The sequence below is a fragment of the Lepisosteus platostomus genome, chromosome 18 (assembly GCF_059453375.1).
Source record: "Lepisosteus platostomus isolate fLepPlt1 chromosome 18, fLepPlt1.hap1, whole genome shotgun sequence".
NCBI classification, from domain to species: domain Eukaryota; kingdom Metazoa; phylum Chordata; class Actinopteri; order Semionotiformes; family Lepisosteidae; genus Lepisosteus; species Lepisosteus platostomus.
The window spans coordinates 8305885-8322492 of NC_142628.1; the positions used below are offsets into that span (position 1 = coordinate 8305885).

The following is a 16608-nucleotide window of genomic DNA, read 5'->3' on the forward strand; positions in this document are numbered from 1 at the left end:
GCTCTCTGTTCATTGCAAAGTCTTTTGGTGTTATCTAGATCCCTTAGCATACTTCTGTAATGCAGGTTGTTCTTAATATGTATATCTTATATAATATCCTGGGGATGAAAGTCTCAAAGCTTTCCACGCATCTCCTTTGTTCTTATTTTGAGAAGTGCTGTTGACTGAGGCTTGGATGTGGTTTGAGTCTTCATTAATGGCAAAAAGACTATCAAAACTTAACTTTTAAGACAAAGTTGGGTCTGTAGTTCACCTGGGAGCCAGGCGCTGGAGTGGGTTATCTTAGAGAAAATTATAATGTAAATATCAAAGCAAAAAAGTTTAAATAAAAGGCAGGTTAAGGTTTCTTAAACTTCTCATCGATCTGTGTGAACTCCTGTTTCTCCATGTGAGCATGCCAACAATTCATCATGTTGGCATTTGCCTTCATCTTCACTCATCCATTTCTCATTTCTTTTACTTGACTCAGCAAGCAACGTCTGATATCCTGAGGACGTTGCCTTAATTATTATGGACCACGTGTGTGCTTATCCAAACAATCTAGAAACAAGCAAACATATGCCAGGGAGATTTACAGTAAAACAAATGCATGTTTCTCTCCCTTAGTAGACCATTACAGTGTTTTATTTTTTTTATCTGTGAGAGAATGTTCTTGTCCTGCTGACAGCTCTAAAGCAAAATAAATGGTCAGATGATTAGAATTAGGTTTTGGGAATGAACAAACCCCAACTTCCCATTCAAGTCATTTAGTTTGGCCTCTCTGCTCCTCTAGAGGATGCTGTTTATTGTACCAGTGCATACCACTTATCTCATCCAAACACAATGCTTCGTTAGTTAAATGACTGCAGAGGGGAAAGCTAATGAAAGTGATGTTTGATAAATTGCATTTTAGTTTTTAGTCGCCAGCTAATGTCTTCACAATTAACGCAGTAAGTGCAATTTAGGTAATGGAATCTTGTTTCTTTTTACAGGGTACCTCTTCCACATTTCATTTCTATTCATGAACCATGTGACCCAGGTTGGAAGTTAGAAAGGTGCTTCAGAAGGTGTGCATTTTGACTAATGCTCAAAATAATGAACACAGCAAGGTTGGTCGCAGAGGGAGAGCTGACATTTTCTCTCATGTAACTTAGGGCTAATTCAATAAGTCACACGGTCTGCAGGCTTTTTAATTGCATTCTCCTCCCATGTATTCCCTCAAGCAGTGCTTTGAACATCATTAGCTGATAGCACTTCAAGTGCTTGAGGAGCCATTTAAAAACAAAAAAAAACTAGAACATGTACATTAAAATTGCCTTTTGGAAGAAAGCTTAAAAGGACACTTAATGTGAAAAAACTGCACCACCGGTTCTAAAAAGCACTAACCCTGATTTTACACTTTCCACCTTCACATTAAATTTCAAAAATCCAATTCGACTCTACTTGGGCTGCTGTTCTAAAAAAGCCCATCGTACAGAGATGTTAAGATCTATACTTTTCCCTTTCATCTTTACTAATGAATTTGGTTAGTCATCCAAATAGATCTTAATTATCAGTCTTAAAGAAGGAAGGTGGAAGTGATTCTGAGCTTATGATGTCCTCATTTCCCCTCTTACTTGCCTCATACCCTTCCTTGGGGAAATTAAAGTGGGGGAGTCATTTTGGAGTCAGTGCTAAAGTGAGTGTGTGACAGGATTCCAGCAGCACTCCTCTCAGGGGGCAAGCTGGCAAACTATAAAGGCTTCAAATTGAAAGTCAGACCCAGCATCCTAGGGGTTTGTGCTGAAGCAGGGCCATGCTTTTTGTGTTCCAAGAGGACCACTGTTCCTCCAGGCCTTCCTATGGCACTTAGACAGACAGACACTCCTGAAGAACTACAGTTTTTACACTGGTCCAAGATATACTGTCTATATGTCATAAAAAAGATTGGTCATGAATTATTGGTTATTACTGATTAGGTTATTAAGAGGTGTGTTGGAATTAAAGAAATATGCAAATGAACCAGACTGGAGGAAAATCTCCCAGGACCTGGACTGAGAACCTCCCCCATTTCCTGACGACCTGAAAGCCGGCCATTAGGTTTCCATTACAACCTACTGTACAGGTAGTCCTGCATAAACCTGCTCATGACAAAATATATCCGATGGTGTGCTAACTTCTCAAGTCACATTTTTATAAGAAATTCAATGACCAGTTAGTAATTTTATATTTAATATATATATCTAATAAAATTAGGTTTTGTAACATTTAAAAGAAATATATTTACCTTAAGTTGTGTTAGTCATTGTAAGAAAAAATATTCAATATTTTTTTTTAATCGTTTTTCAATCCAACTTGAATACGAGGTATTATCAGGTTGCAAACGAAACATGAAGAAAAAGCAGACTCATTTTGGAAGAGATGGGCCACTGAATACTCACTGCTAGTGATTTGAATACACAGAAGGCAGGTATTACAGCAACCCAAGATTTTCACAAGACACACAAACAACTTCATTCTAATCTAAGTGCTGAGAGTGAAATTAAATTTGATACCGAGGACTTCAGGGTCGAACCACACCACGATCGTCATCTATTTTGTAAAATTAACTGTGACCTGTTCTCATTGAAAGTCAGTGTGCAATCAACCGGGGAAGCAAATCAATGAACAACACAGAATGGCTAATCGACAGAGCTATCCATACTTCGGGCGTCGGGGAGATAGAAATTAACCTCTCAATCACTAAATGACTCTGAGGCATGATGGAAGCAGAATGTCAATGATGAAGTGACCAGCTGAGCTCACACAGCGGTGTTTGGATTGCAGAACAACAGTACCCTGCTGCACAGGGTCCTACTGTATGTTAATGTGATGTTCAAAGCAACCTACAGTACAGTATAAGGCACCCTGTACATACTGTCATGACATAACTTTTCATCCATCTAACATTTCTCAAGATAAAGACTCTGTTTGTTCTGATTTTGATTCAATTTCATCATCTCCAAGATTTCATTCTTACTTCACATTACTAGCCAAAAGCAGATTCATGATTTATTATGGAACACCTTGACTTCATTCAGCGCAAACTGGTTTGTCAATATGTAAAACAGATAGAACTGTTTTTTTAACCTGCAGATTTGACCAGGTCACCCGTTACTTATACTGTCTTTTCTTTGTTGAGCCTTCAGTCCTAAGCCATTTCCTTTAAGTGCAGCGATCCCCTTACCCTATACAGTAATGGCAATATCTATCTTGAGAATGTGCCACCTTGATACACCATTTTAGAAGGTCAGCATACTGAATTGGAAGCAATGGAAAGAGTTAGACAACCCTCTTGGAGGTGGAAAACATTGTATTATTCATGAGTAAGTCCACTAATTTCAAGACAGTACTAATTCACCATACACACTAATTGTGTGATTTTATCACGTTAATGTATACGCCATTTACATCAATGTACTTTCTTTCCAAAGTACTGCTCTCTCTTTCACTTTTTCAGTTGTATGCTCGGAAAGGTTTTTTTTCCCTCCATGGAAGCTTTGTAATTTTATCTTTAAGAACCTGACTCTATTCAAGACTGCAACAGTAACAGTATTATGCCAGTAATAATTTTAATTATTTGATATAACCCAAATCCCTGGCTCTAGTGTGCTTAATCCTCTACAGGTTGTACAGGCTGAAATCTAGAAATTAAAAACAACATGAATCAGGAACATACAGGAAGACAATTCCCTTTCTTTTTTTCTGCAGAATATTAAGCTGTAATTGAAGGATATGGGCCAATGAACTATTGTGTCTGTGCCATTTATTTTCTTGTATTGCATATTGTCAATAAAACCACTGGTGTCTTATTTTGGGATGCTGGTGCATCAGCAAAAACAAAAATGTTTTATTGTTAATCATGTAATAAACCACCACATGCTTAATCCTTTATAAATTCAGAAGCATGTTCCCCAGTGGCAGGAACAAAAGAATGTGTTGTAATTAGCTGCCATTAGTAATGGGCACAAAACACCTGTTTCATAAAGTAGTAATTAAACAGCTTCCTAAGGAGCTCGAGATGAGTAAGGGAGAGATGATGTAGCACAGTCCCAACAGCTTGTGAGAGATGAAAAAGGAAAGAGAAAACTGTTAAGCGTCCACTGACCTGGGGTGTCATCCCATGACAGATGTACAGAATTGGAACATTATCAGTGTCTGGCCCTTGATCAAGACATAAGTCAGTTTTGAGTGAATTCTTCAGCTGAAATGGGAAAAAGAGAGGATCAATGATTACAATGTGAGTCAAATTATTCTGCCAAATGAGATGCCTTTTGAGAAGGTATAGAGTGATTAAGAGATCAGTTAAAACTTGGACAAGTTCAGAGCTTCTGAGCCTTAGCAGACATGCTAATGAGGTTTTGAATGCTACAGATAATGGTTTCAGCAGTGCTTCTGCTATTTCTCATTTTTTGACAATAGGCAGCATGGATGAGGACATAAAAGTATTCAAATCCCAGATTTATTTAATCTTTTGTCAAAAAAGCAAAACATTTCAAGAAATTACACACATTTCAATAACATTCTTGTTGATAGGAGTAGCGAGATATTTCCGTTAGACACTGAAAGAGGAACATGGAACAATTGATGGAACCTTGAATTCTCAGATGTGCATTTTCAAGGTTTACCAAGTCCAAAACAACCTGAATTCCCTTCCTGTTTCATGAATGATTAATCAGCCATTGTTAGGCCAGGACACATCAGTGAATTACACATGTTTTGAATTAAAAAAATTCCAACCATACAAGAACGTCTCACTTGCAATTGCTTGATGGAATACTTATGAGTTGGATGTAGCGCCTATGTTCACTATACAGTAAATATCAAGACTACTAAAATCTCTCCCTGTAATTCATGTTCATTCAGGCAGTCAAAAACCTCTCTGATAAAAAAAAACTTTGAAAAACCTATTTCTCCCACACTGTCCATTTGAACCCAGTGAAAACTGTTTATCAGACAGTGTAAGGATTTTCTTATGTGTGCTATCCATTTGAAAGATACTTGCAGTCCTATTAATTTAATGCTGGAAATCTTTATAAATATTCTTGTCTGTATAACCACAGAGTAATTTCCATTAATAAACTATCTTTGAGCGTAGCAAGGCAGGCTCCAGATCAACGTGGCAAACTGCAGGGCAGTACTGGAGAATTCATCATTTCCCATTACATAAACCATATCCCTATTAATTAGACGTCTTTCATACTTACTGCCCTGTTCTTCCATAGCAAGTCTTCAGAGTTTAATTGCAATTCTCATGAGCTCCCATGTGCAGTATTGAATATGAGGGAATATGACATTTAACAAATAGAGTGAAGCTGACACTTTGGCATCTTACAAGGGTTCATTCAACAAAACAGACCTTTTCTGCACCATAGTGCGCATTGACTTATTTATCAAATAAGACCTACCTTTAATTAGAGATGCATCATGGCAGACAGAGCCAAGAATGCTTCTAGAATGTTTTACTAAGAAGATTCTGAGAAACATAATAACATGGAGTGGTTGTTTTTGATGCCAACATGCAAAAAAGACTGTCTTCCAGGGCAAGTCAAGATTTTGAAATACTACGGTGTCCTAAAACATATTTTCTACAGCGCTTTATAATGAATTCTGCTTTGGTTTAAATGTCCAACCTTATAAACATAGCAGGATATAGTTCACATAGTTCTAGTTATTATAGCAATTATTTCAGTTATTTCATTCATGTACTGTAGTTATTGTTGGACCCTTTTGTGTTTCCTTGTATTTTACCAATGGTACCAGTTTCAAAACGGTGATAAAAGCAGTATAATACATTAATTCTACCTCCTTAAATGCCTATAAGGTTATTTGTTTGAGAATATGTTTGTTTTGACCTTTTTAGTTACTTTTTTTTACTTCAATAAGCAGTAGCTTCAAACTAGAAGAAATGAAGTAAAGGACTATAGAGGTTTATATAAATATTGTCAGGTTCAAAGAATACAGGTGCAATTTGTTGGGATTTTCAATATGAAATATGCAATGAAAAACTTAATGAAGTTTGTACTAATAACACACTGTATGAGTATTTTGCTCATGTTCAGCAGCACAAGCATCAGAAAGTAAAATAATGTCCTTCCAAGTGAATAATTCATAAAATCCACATTTATGGGACAAAGTCTGTACATAATAAGCATCAGCTTTATAAGTCAGCAGGCTGGTCTGAGTCTCAAGAATAAGATTAAAGCCATAAACACCTTTTATAAACAATGGCAGTTCTTCAAACCTGTCTCAGTATTTTCTATCCTGTTTTCTGCTTCCATGAACTACCTTTTACTGATGAATGCTATCATGGAATATAACAAAACTGTGCTGGATAATGTTTGTGAGGCAATTCTGCCACAGAAACTCATCAAGCCAAAAAATTGTTTTCTTTACAGAGTCTGTAAAGCAAAACCTTTACATTTTGGACTTGGTTTAGTCTGGGGTGTGCATGTGTGTGTGGTGGGCATTAAATAGGATTATGCATTTGATATGTAAATAAAGGAATCTGGAAACATTTTTATTAACATTGCAGTACAAATGTATTTTTGGAAAGTGACATTCAAAAAAACCATTGAATGTTTCTTATAAACCATCTTAGCACTTAGATTGCTAAGGGACTCAGTTTGGTTATTTCCCCTAACTGTAGAAAGTGAGGACTGTTCTGTCTCTAACCAACAGTGTGTTTAATTAGAATTGACATTTCAGTCATCAGATACATTTCCTTCTGTTTTTTGTTCTAGTGCAAAAATATCTGTATGGCTCAAATATACAGTATTACAGGCTTTGTGCTTTCCAAGCACATTTTCAATATTGGTGATTAAGCAAATATAGATACTACTTCTACAGTGATAAAAGAGTATTAACAAGAATCTTACCACCCCATAGGCGATGGTTTCTGTGTACATTCTCATTTCAGAGTAAATGTTGACAAGGTACCACCGGAACGTCTTGCACTGCAGTTTCTTCCGCAGGGCTTTCCTCTCTGAAATATCACCGATGTCAATCCCAGAGTCCTGAGCAGAAACAGCAAGGAAAGCTTTAGTGTCACTTCTTTCACGAGTCGGGAGGCATAAAGCACTTGTGGGCACTCCTGAGTTTTAGATGTCTGTTTTTGTCCGCTGTGCATATGTGGGAAATAGTTTTTCTTTTTCTTTGCGTTATCTTTCTTTTCTTGTGTAGCAGAGCCCTTAGTGTTCACAATATTTTGCATAAAGTGCTCTGCTGAAATGATTTCAAACTACTTCCAACACAGCAGGCCCACAAATGACAAACAGTTTCTGTGTCTGAAGTGAGCAACGGCAAGGGTAAGGCAAATTGATCCTTGCACTCATGGTACGGACACTTCTAGAGCTCAGTTTTTTTTTAACTGTATCCCAATGGCATCTCTGGCTGTGATTGTTCTGGCTTCGGCTACACTGTTGATAGAACAGCCTGAAGACAGAGCATATAACTTACTCCAACAGGACATATAACTCACGGGTGCATCAAACTACAGCCTTCTCTCAGAGCATGAAACCATGGACACACAGTGGACACACGGAGTGCCAAAAATGTTACTTTATTCAGTGCTTTGCTCATTTCTCAGTTTTATTATTAGAAGGTTTCAGAGATGTAGCCTGGCTGTTAAGAGATTTTCAAGCAGGATGAACCTTATTTACATTTGTAGATTTGAAAATGTAACTTAAGCAGTTCCTTGCCATCTGTTTCCATTTTTCCATTTTTTTATTTAAACAGCAATAGCTTTCTTCTCTGATTTCTACACACACATTTTAAAGAAGATATCCACAAATCTTACTTTCCTCACAGGCTTCTGTTTCTAATCTTCATTATCATCATTATCATGTTAATTGATTTGCATCTTGTTATGTATCCCATTACATGTGTTCTGTGTTTTATCTTGGTCTTTAGAAAACTACTGTAGTTATCAGGATGATGGTACAGCCCTGCCACATTAAAATAAGCATACCTTCATAGTACTGTAATTACTCTTCCACCTGTACCTCCACATTCTTCATAAAAAAGCTTTTCTGTAACAGTATGACTCAGGCCCTGCATAACGAAGAAGGCCAGACTACTAGGTACATGTGTTGGTGTTCTCTCTCTTTTGTGACTGGTGTTGTGTTGCCGTTCTTTTGCCCTTGTGTCAGTGTCTCTTGTTTTAAAATGGCAAGACTCTAATTACAGTAGTAAAATAGGTGGACAGAAAATGGATGGATAACAAGATCCCTCAGTCAGAAAGAGAGGATGTAGAAAATATTTGAGTATCACATTGCCTAAGGCCATTTCATGTTTTGCAGGTGGACTTTCGTGGTCTGTGCAGAAATTGTTAGCGTGACAAATACTATTCAGAAATGAAGTAAGTGTGAGGGGGGTAAACTGTGCTTGCAGGGGAAAGAACTAAGGGTGAAGTTGCTAATTTGCATATCCTCTTGATTTTAATTTCATAAAGATCCTTTTCCACTAAATCCTGAGCTTTGATCATACAGAACTAATTCCTCATAAGCTCAAGCAAGCAGGAGAAAGCAATGTTGACTAAGCAGTGAAAGATGAGTGATTTGAGTTTCTTTCAGCCCAATGTCAGTCATGTTGGCTGGCTGAGAAGGGATTCAGATTCCTGCCTAATGCATGTGGCGGGTTTCCAGGTGCCCAGCTTGTGTGGCAGAGAGAGAAACCATTTAGAAAGAGTGAAATGTATTAGAATACATTTGCTTGTTTTGCCCCTGGCATCATTATTGGGAATGAAAGACTCTTCAGCTCTTCAGGGAGTCAGATAAAAACACATAAAAAGTATGCTATCTCCCTGATACCCAGATGTTAAATTACTGTGCTCAGCTTAATTCAAATGAATTTCATTATTGTCTATGTACACATACTGTAGTGATCTTTAATTTTTTGTTTTTAAAACTTCATTCTTTTATATTATGTCATTATCACCATTCTTGGTGAGCACTTTATATAATAATTAAAACCAGTTGATAAACAACTAAAATACACAAAATAAAATAATTGTTTAATAAATTAGTGATTTAACTTGTGATCATAACATTTTACAGTAAACACCCTGAAGGAAGAAATTTGAAGATTTTCTTTTTTCCTGTATGCTTCATGGACTGGAATTACCCTGCCTTCACAAGAATTAAGGATTGAATTAAGAATTAATCTAGTCCATGGAAACATAATTTTGAACATTATTCAGCTTTTAGATGGGGTGATTGTTGATATATCTGTTGCTTCTATGACTGTTTAAAGAAGACATGACCTATCAATTATGTGGCCAAAACAATGTTATACTAGAAACAATTTCTAAAACTGAACACAAATAAAAACAATATTTCAAAGTGAGTACTTTCATCTCCAATGGTGGCATTATCTAGTTTAACAACTGTTTAACTTATTGGAACATATAATTTGGTGTCATAGACTTCAGTATCTTACCAACATTCATATTCTGTATTTTAGTTGCTCTAATGGTGATATTGCCATCCAGCATATGTGAATAAAGCTGTGTCACATCAATCCATCATGAGAAAGCCCTCAACGAAGAGAATCATTTAGCTCATATTTACAAAGTCTGTATTTTCTCTTTCATCAAAGCTATCGAAGCACTGCAATTTAGATTCAGTCGCTACACAAATTAGAAGAAAAAGAAAGGCTATTTAAAGCACACTTGCAAGCTGATCAGGAATAATGAGCTGTTTATCAACTGAAAATTAACTTGTCACTAATTTTAAGGGGATTGTAATTGAAATCTGGGGCTTAGGGACATACTAGAAACAGAAGCATCAGTCAAAGGAACGAAGCTATCAACTAGTACTTAATGAAGATAACATTTATTTACTACTGTGCTCAGACACAATATAGTAACTGTTTGGATGTGTAGTTTTAGTCTACTCAGTCTTGTGTTTTACCCTTTGAAGTATCCATACAGTATGTAGGAATATAGTTTCTAGCCTAACAGTTAGATGAAAAAATTGTTATCCAGCTCTTCATTCCTTTGAAATACATCTGTTTTCCCATGCTTTAAAGCTATCAATGTACTGTATAATAAGTTAAAAAAATAGTAATGGATAATTCAAGAAGTGTATTTGTAGATAGAATTAATAAGCCTATTACGTCATCTTTAAAAAGTAATCCAGTTTGTGAAGCTTGGATTGTAGTGTCTCAATATGGCCAGTCTGTGCTAATGTTCAATTATACTGTACAGTATGTTCAGTCTGAATATGTACTTCTCTGCACTTGTATAAAATGATGGATATGAGTTCAGGAACCACCCTCTTTATGTCATACGGCACTGTTACTGTACTTCATGCATCCTTACAGTATGTGGCAGTACTTTCTTGCAGAACATGCTGGTATGTCATGTCTCAAGTTCCATTCTTCTTAGACCCGCTAAACGAAATCTAATTTGCCGCTTTTCATACTTTCATACTTCCGATTTAACTGTGTAATCTTGGAAAGCAGCTGTCTTGGACACTGACAGCTGTTCATCTCAGATTCCCTAAGTCTATATGAGTTCATGGTAGGGACCAGTGCTAAAAGAACTAGAGACATAAGACAGATGGCCAAAGCCCTCACCTCCTGTGGTATGTTCCATGCCATGTACACGTGGCTCTTGAATTCATCCATCCAGACTTCTGCCACCCTCAGCGCGTTCCTCCTGACGTGAGCGGTCAGGTCCTCAGTGTATGGTTTGTGTGCTCGCTCGATGTGAGCAATCCTGGAGCATGGAAGGACCTCCACACTGCCCCCGCACTGCCACACCTGGTCAAGACAGCCAAACAGCATTGAAATGCTCAATAAACTGCATGGGAGTTGCCTCTGTTACACTCCAGATGGAATATGTTATCCAGCAAGAATTATTCACTATGTACACTATGACAATGTTACAGAACCAACTGAATGAATTAAAAAAGCTACTTATACAGTATTTTATGCAAATATAAAAATCTGTTTTCTGGGAAAGATCAGTAGCACTTGGTTACTGACTACATTTGCAAATATGATACTATTTTTCTCTAAGAATACCGACCAGGTATATTAGCTCCACAACCAATTACCGCAAGTCTCTCTCTCTTCATAAGACTGAATCAGCATAAAAGACATTAAGACAACATACATGTATCCTCCGAAATGTGACCACCTGCTTCTTTTTCCAGTCTAATCGCACAATAATGCTAAAGTAGTAGTTCAGTTGTAGCAAACTACTAAGCAGCAGAGCTCAGGGTTTTGACAAAGGAGAGGTGCTGGTGCTCTTATTGACAGCTCTGCACACTCACAAGAGCCTGCACAGCCTGGGGAGTTCTGGGCATTAACACGCTCCCTCCTGGCGGTGCTGTGCCAACTTCACATCACCCAGTCTAAGGACCGATAGGCCAACATCAACCTCTCGGCTATGGTTCAGGACCTTACAGTAATTTCTTTAAAATGGTTTGTTTTCATTACATATCTTAAGAAAGAAAATTGGGCTGCAGAATATTTTATTAACGGAATTACATATCTGGGTTAATATCTATCCCATCTCACAAAGCAGATTCACCTCGGGAGATAATTACTTAGCCATCATTGTCTGCCATGTCAATGCTAATGTGTAATTAACTCCTACAGCTCCTCAGAACCTACTTCTTCATACATTTTCCCTGGTCTTTCTAGCAGCCTTGTATGTAATTAATCAGCATGAGGCCCTAACAAAGTGATCAAGCTGCGATTCTCCACAGACCAGAAAAAATGTCAAAACGTATTTTTTAATGCACAGAGCAAACAAGAAATCGTTTTCGCTCTTATGTCTCTTAAGATAGCCATTGCACTCTAGGATAAACAGTATATTTATATTTTTACGATATTTGAACATTTCTACCGGCGAGTGAAAACAGACAGCATTAAAATGGATATATATTATTTTGTTAAAACAGCAGAATTACCCGGGTGCACGTCTTCTACTCTAAAATGATTTATTTATTAACAGCTGTCAATGTTTCAGAAAACACAAGCCATCTTCCTGATGAAAGCCTGTGGTTACCAAAACATTGACAATGTTAACACATAAATTATTTTGGAGTAAAACGTGTTCACCCAGTTGATTTAGCTATTTTTCCTGTTATTTTTCACTGAGCAGCACTTCTAGGATCTTTGGACATGCATTCCGTTTCTCATTCTTTTTATATTATTTTGCAGCAATATGTTAAAAAAGCAGATGCAAATCTCTGTCCCTCCGCACAAAACATCTCAAGTTAAATTTCCCTAAAGGGTTCATTGCATTTAAAGGTTCTGAATAAAGCAGAACACACCACTGATATGTTATAAATCACTGATAGGTGATGTATGGTGAGCACAGTAGTGCACTTCGGTTGCTGTTGAATCATCCAGGTGGGGTTACACATTACTTTTAAAGTGCCTTGAGTGGAGGATCCAGAAAAACATCATTATTATTATTATTATTGTTGTTTTTATTACATAAGGTGTTTCATGCACCCAAACTTCAAATTTCGAATACCATGTGTTTTTTTTGGGGGGGGGTTTCTTTGACTTTGTGGGTTATTCTAATGTTTCTAGGCCAGAATATATCTTAAACTTTTTAGCATGAAATGCCCAAACTGCTTAACCCCTGACAGACTCAAGCCATAGGTTTTTAGCAGATTAGCTGCCCAGGAGATGTCACTGTACTTCAGTCTCCAAGCGATTATCTCTGACAAAGAGAAAGATGGACTGCAAGCCTGGTGCTGGCATTCCCTTTTTTCACTGTGTTGAGAAAATGTGAGCACAATAAAAAAGATCCCTCACTAAGTCTGCTGTGTAATTACAAGTCTCTGGAACGGAATAAATTGAAAGTGCGGCACATTTCTTTCAAAGCTGAATCACATCTACAGAGTAATGAGACAGTGCCCACATCATATGTTCAATTATGGCTGATTTACTACATACCACTGAGGCTGCCCTTCCGAATGGCAATCCCAGCTGTAGTGGGACCTTTGCTTTAGCTGGGTTTTTCACCATTGTAAATGGCAGCAGCCTTATTATTGAATTACTGATAACCATACTCGGTTATTTTCAATAACAATGTCTAATAATGCTTTGATTTCTAACCTTTGATTCAGTAGCACTGTTTATATAGGAAGCTACTGTATATGTCCATATTTTTTAATAAAAGAAGATGCAGTTGTTTGTCACCATGCTTTTGTATGTTTGCACTTTTATTTTTCCTTACTTATACCTGTAACATAGCTTTCTGTTTACCAGCTTGAGCACAATACCCCTTGAAGACTACAAAAACATCTATAGCTGTCTATACAGTAGGTAAATATTGTGAATTTATATAATAGATGGCTAGCCTTTTCTTTGCTCCCGCCAGCCACCCTTTGAGTAAAGAAGTGCCTCCTGTCCTTGGTTTTAAATCACGTTCCACTCAGTTTCTACCTGAGTCTTCTGGTGAGTGTCCACAGACTTTAGTTTGTCAGTGCCTTTGAAGATGTTTGAATAATCGACTAAAGGTCCTCTTGTAGTCTTCTCTTTTCAAGACTAAAATGGTTTGGTTCCTTTGGCCTGTCAGAGTAGGACATTCGTTTAAGCCTGGAAATTGGCAGGAGGAGCATGATAGCCCTTCCATATTCTTCCTGTGCAGTACACACTGTCAGTTATTGCTGAATGCCAAAACATAGATAGAAAAGAAAACCTGGCAATTCAAAACTGGGGAGGGTATGAAGTGTAACGCAGGCAAAAAGAAAAGGTTCAGTTTTTATGATATATGAGGTATACAGTGCTTGGCATCTGGTTTATATGCCCCAATACAGTATATCAATGAGGAACTGGAGTGTAATTCTAAATATCTCGTGACACTCTCCATAATTGTTGCATTGAATTCAATTTAGATGCCATTCAATTTTTTTATTCAATTTTCACAGTGTCCACATAAACCCATAATAGCCTAATGCTGTCCATAGAAGGAGTTTTTGGCGGCCATGAAGGTCCATAAAAACAAAGCTTTTTACAAATATATATTCATATTAATATACAGCTTCCATTAAACATACTAAGATTTATAAAGAATCTTATGTTTTGAATATAGGTTTCACTCCAGATGCAGCAGATTCCACTTGGTGTATGAAGTATTTACTCTGCAAGAGGCACAACACAATTCAATTCAAGAACTGAAAAAACAGAGTGAAAAAAAATGACTCACCCGCGATGTGGCACGACAGGTTTGAAGAAGCTAAAGCACAATTACGGCTCAACCACACTGTACAGCATAAAGAAAAGAAATTGCATCTGACTGAATGCCTAGCCTGCCTGTGTCACAGACAACATTGCATCACTGAGAAACTTAACAGAAAAGTGTTAGGCCACCAGCTTGAATTCCTGTCTCCAGCCTCTCTTTGGTTAATAAAAATAAGTACCCCTTTGAAATATAAAATTACATGAAAGGGTAACAAATGTTCAAGGTCATTCCTCGTGAGGGTAGCAGCTGTAGTTCAAGGACAAGGAGAAGAATTTAAGACCGCTCAGTTGAAAACAAATGGCTGCAAATGCTTTTTCCCAGGAATGTCTAGCCAGGCAGGGGATTAGTGAGTGGTTGCATTGTCATATTATCTAAACCAGAAAGGCACTGTCTAATGCAGTATGAATAAGACACAAGTGGAAAATGAAGGTCTGCATTAAGTATTTTTGATAGGAGAGTTTACTGAAGGCTTAAGGTATGTAAAACATGTTAAAGTGTTTCACGAGCCTAAGTGGCTCATAGGGATGACACTTGTCCCAGTTAAGCTGACTGAGACTACAAGACCGCCCCTGGATGTTATCCCAGCCCATCTCAGGCTCACACTGTTGCAGGCCTGACACAGCAAGGCTAACAGCTGGGGTAAAGGATAAAGCAGCTGTGTGTGCAATAGAGACTTCTGCTCGTCACTCTCTAGTAAAGGGTCTGGGGACCTGGAGCATAAAAATACAAATTGCCCCAGATACTAAGTTGTCCCATTAAATGAATGCAACAGCCGCACAGTTTACCACACTGATACTCTCTTTAAATACCTTCTGTAAGGTTTCTTTAGCCCATTTGAGTGACAGCAATTTTTGCTTTCTAACAGTTTTCTGAAAACTTAGTTCCTTATGGTGGCAGTTGGTCAATGCAAAATAGGAAAAGTGCAGCACACAATATTATGCAAATAAATAATCTCAGGTTGTGCATAAAGTACTATAACATTGGGACAGATCTATGCTAGTCCTTAGACGGACATATTACTGTTTATTAGGCCATTTTTCACAGCTGTTAGATGCTACATTACAGATAAAACCAGCCTATAAAAATCACTTGGGATGGTTAGAGAAATCACCCTTCGCAGAGACGTGTTGCCATGTTCATGCTTTTCCACGAATGATAACAGCTTGTAGAATTAGTTTGTGGCCCATTATTAAAACTAAGGCATGTGCTACTATGAAAATGGAACCAATCTGAAATTGAAATAAAGGCCAAAAGACATTCAGAAAGATATATTATTAGATATGTACGAAATAAATTTGACAAGGAAGGCTAGAAATACAAAGAAGAGCCAGGCCAATCTGTTATCTTAATTACAAATCTTCAACCTGCCAAGCTGAGAGTAACAAATCCTCCTGTTTAATGAATGATTATTATCTGTAATGTAATTGTTAACTGAAATTCAAATCACAACATAAACGTTACAATGTCATTACTGAGTATCGGCTTTCAGTTTGGGGAATGTGTGAACTGAATCTGCAGAATGCAGGTAGAAAATTAGCATATTTATTTGACCTTTTGATCTGAAATGTCTGTCCAGGTACACATCACCACTCAGTATTTCCATTCTAGTTCCTAAAATACATGTCACTGAGTGATCATCACCATTTTGCCAGGGCTTCCTGCATCACTTCTCTCCCATTGGCTGAGGTCAAGTTTGTCTATTCTGGACCTGGAGAGCCGGTGTGTCTGCAGCTTTTCAAGGTCTGTTTTACACCTGCAGCACCTGATTGAGGTAGTTAAGAGCTGAGTTAGAATGAAAAGACCTCTGGACCAGGACGAGGCACCTCTGGTTCAGAAACACATTATTACAGTATTGTGTTATACCTAATGAGAACAGCTCTCAGTCAAACACACTAAAGGTTCACTACACAGGTCAGTGCTTGAGCTCTTTGGGATCCTTTGGAATGAAAAGTGCAACACAAGTGCAAGGAGAAAAAGTTAAAAAAAAAACTTGCTAGCGTCTATGTAATGTAGGATGTAAGATTCAGCAGTTCAGGAATGCCTTCAAAGACATTGTTGACAATGATTTTTTCTTTAAAAGTTAAAAGGCGCAAAGAAAAGTGCATTTTAAATGAGTCACCTATTGGTTAAACGGGAGTCCACACCATGTTGAAGTTAGCTGTTTCTAAGGTGACTGTTTCCCTCCTTTTTATTAAAGGCTGCTAGCTAAGCCAACATTGCAATTAAGGTTCTAGTTTATGTTGTTTATTGTCGATAACAAGGTGCACAGGAGATGAAGAAGAACCTGAAGGAGAATGAGTTACTTGTCACTTGCAGGCTCCTCGGCATGTTTTCCCTGTGGTCTTGTCCATGATGAGAGCACCATATGTTTAAGCAATAAACATGGATTTGTGCTATAA

At 37.5% G+C, this 16608-nt stretch overlaps 1 protein-coding gene across 2 annotated transcripts in view; it reads right to left on the reverse strand.

Annotated features, from left to right (window-relative positions):
• galnt18b (UDP-N-acetyl-alpha-D-galactosamine:polypeptide N-acetylgalactosaminyltransferase 18b) overlaps positions 1-16608 on the reverse strand; it is a 132610-nt gene that overhangs the window by 18049 nt on the left and 97953 nt on the right. For both annotated transcript variants that reach the window (XM_088610883.1, XM_088610882.1), the window contains exons 7-9: positions 10576-10761; positions 6876-7013; positions 4106-4201 (exon numbers count right to left, since the gene is read on the reverse strand). In XM_088610883.1, coding sequence (XP_088467009.1) covers positions 4106-4201; positions 6876-7013; positions 10576-10761 — 420 coding nt within the window. The remainder of the gene's footprint in view (positions 1-4105; positions 4202-6875; positions 7014-10575; positions 10762-16608) is intronic.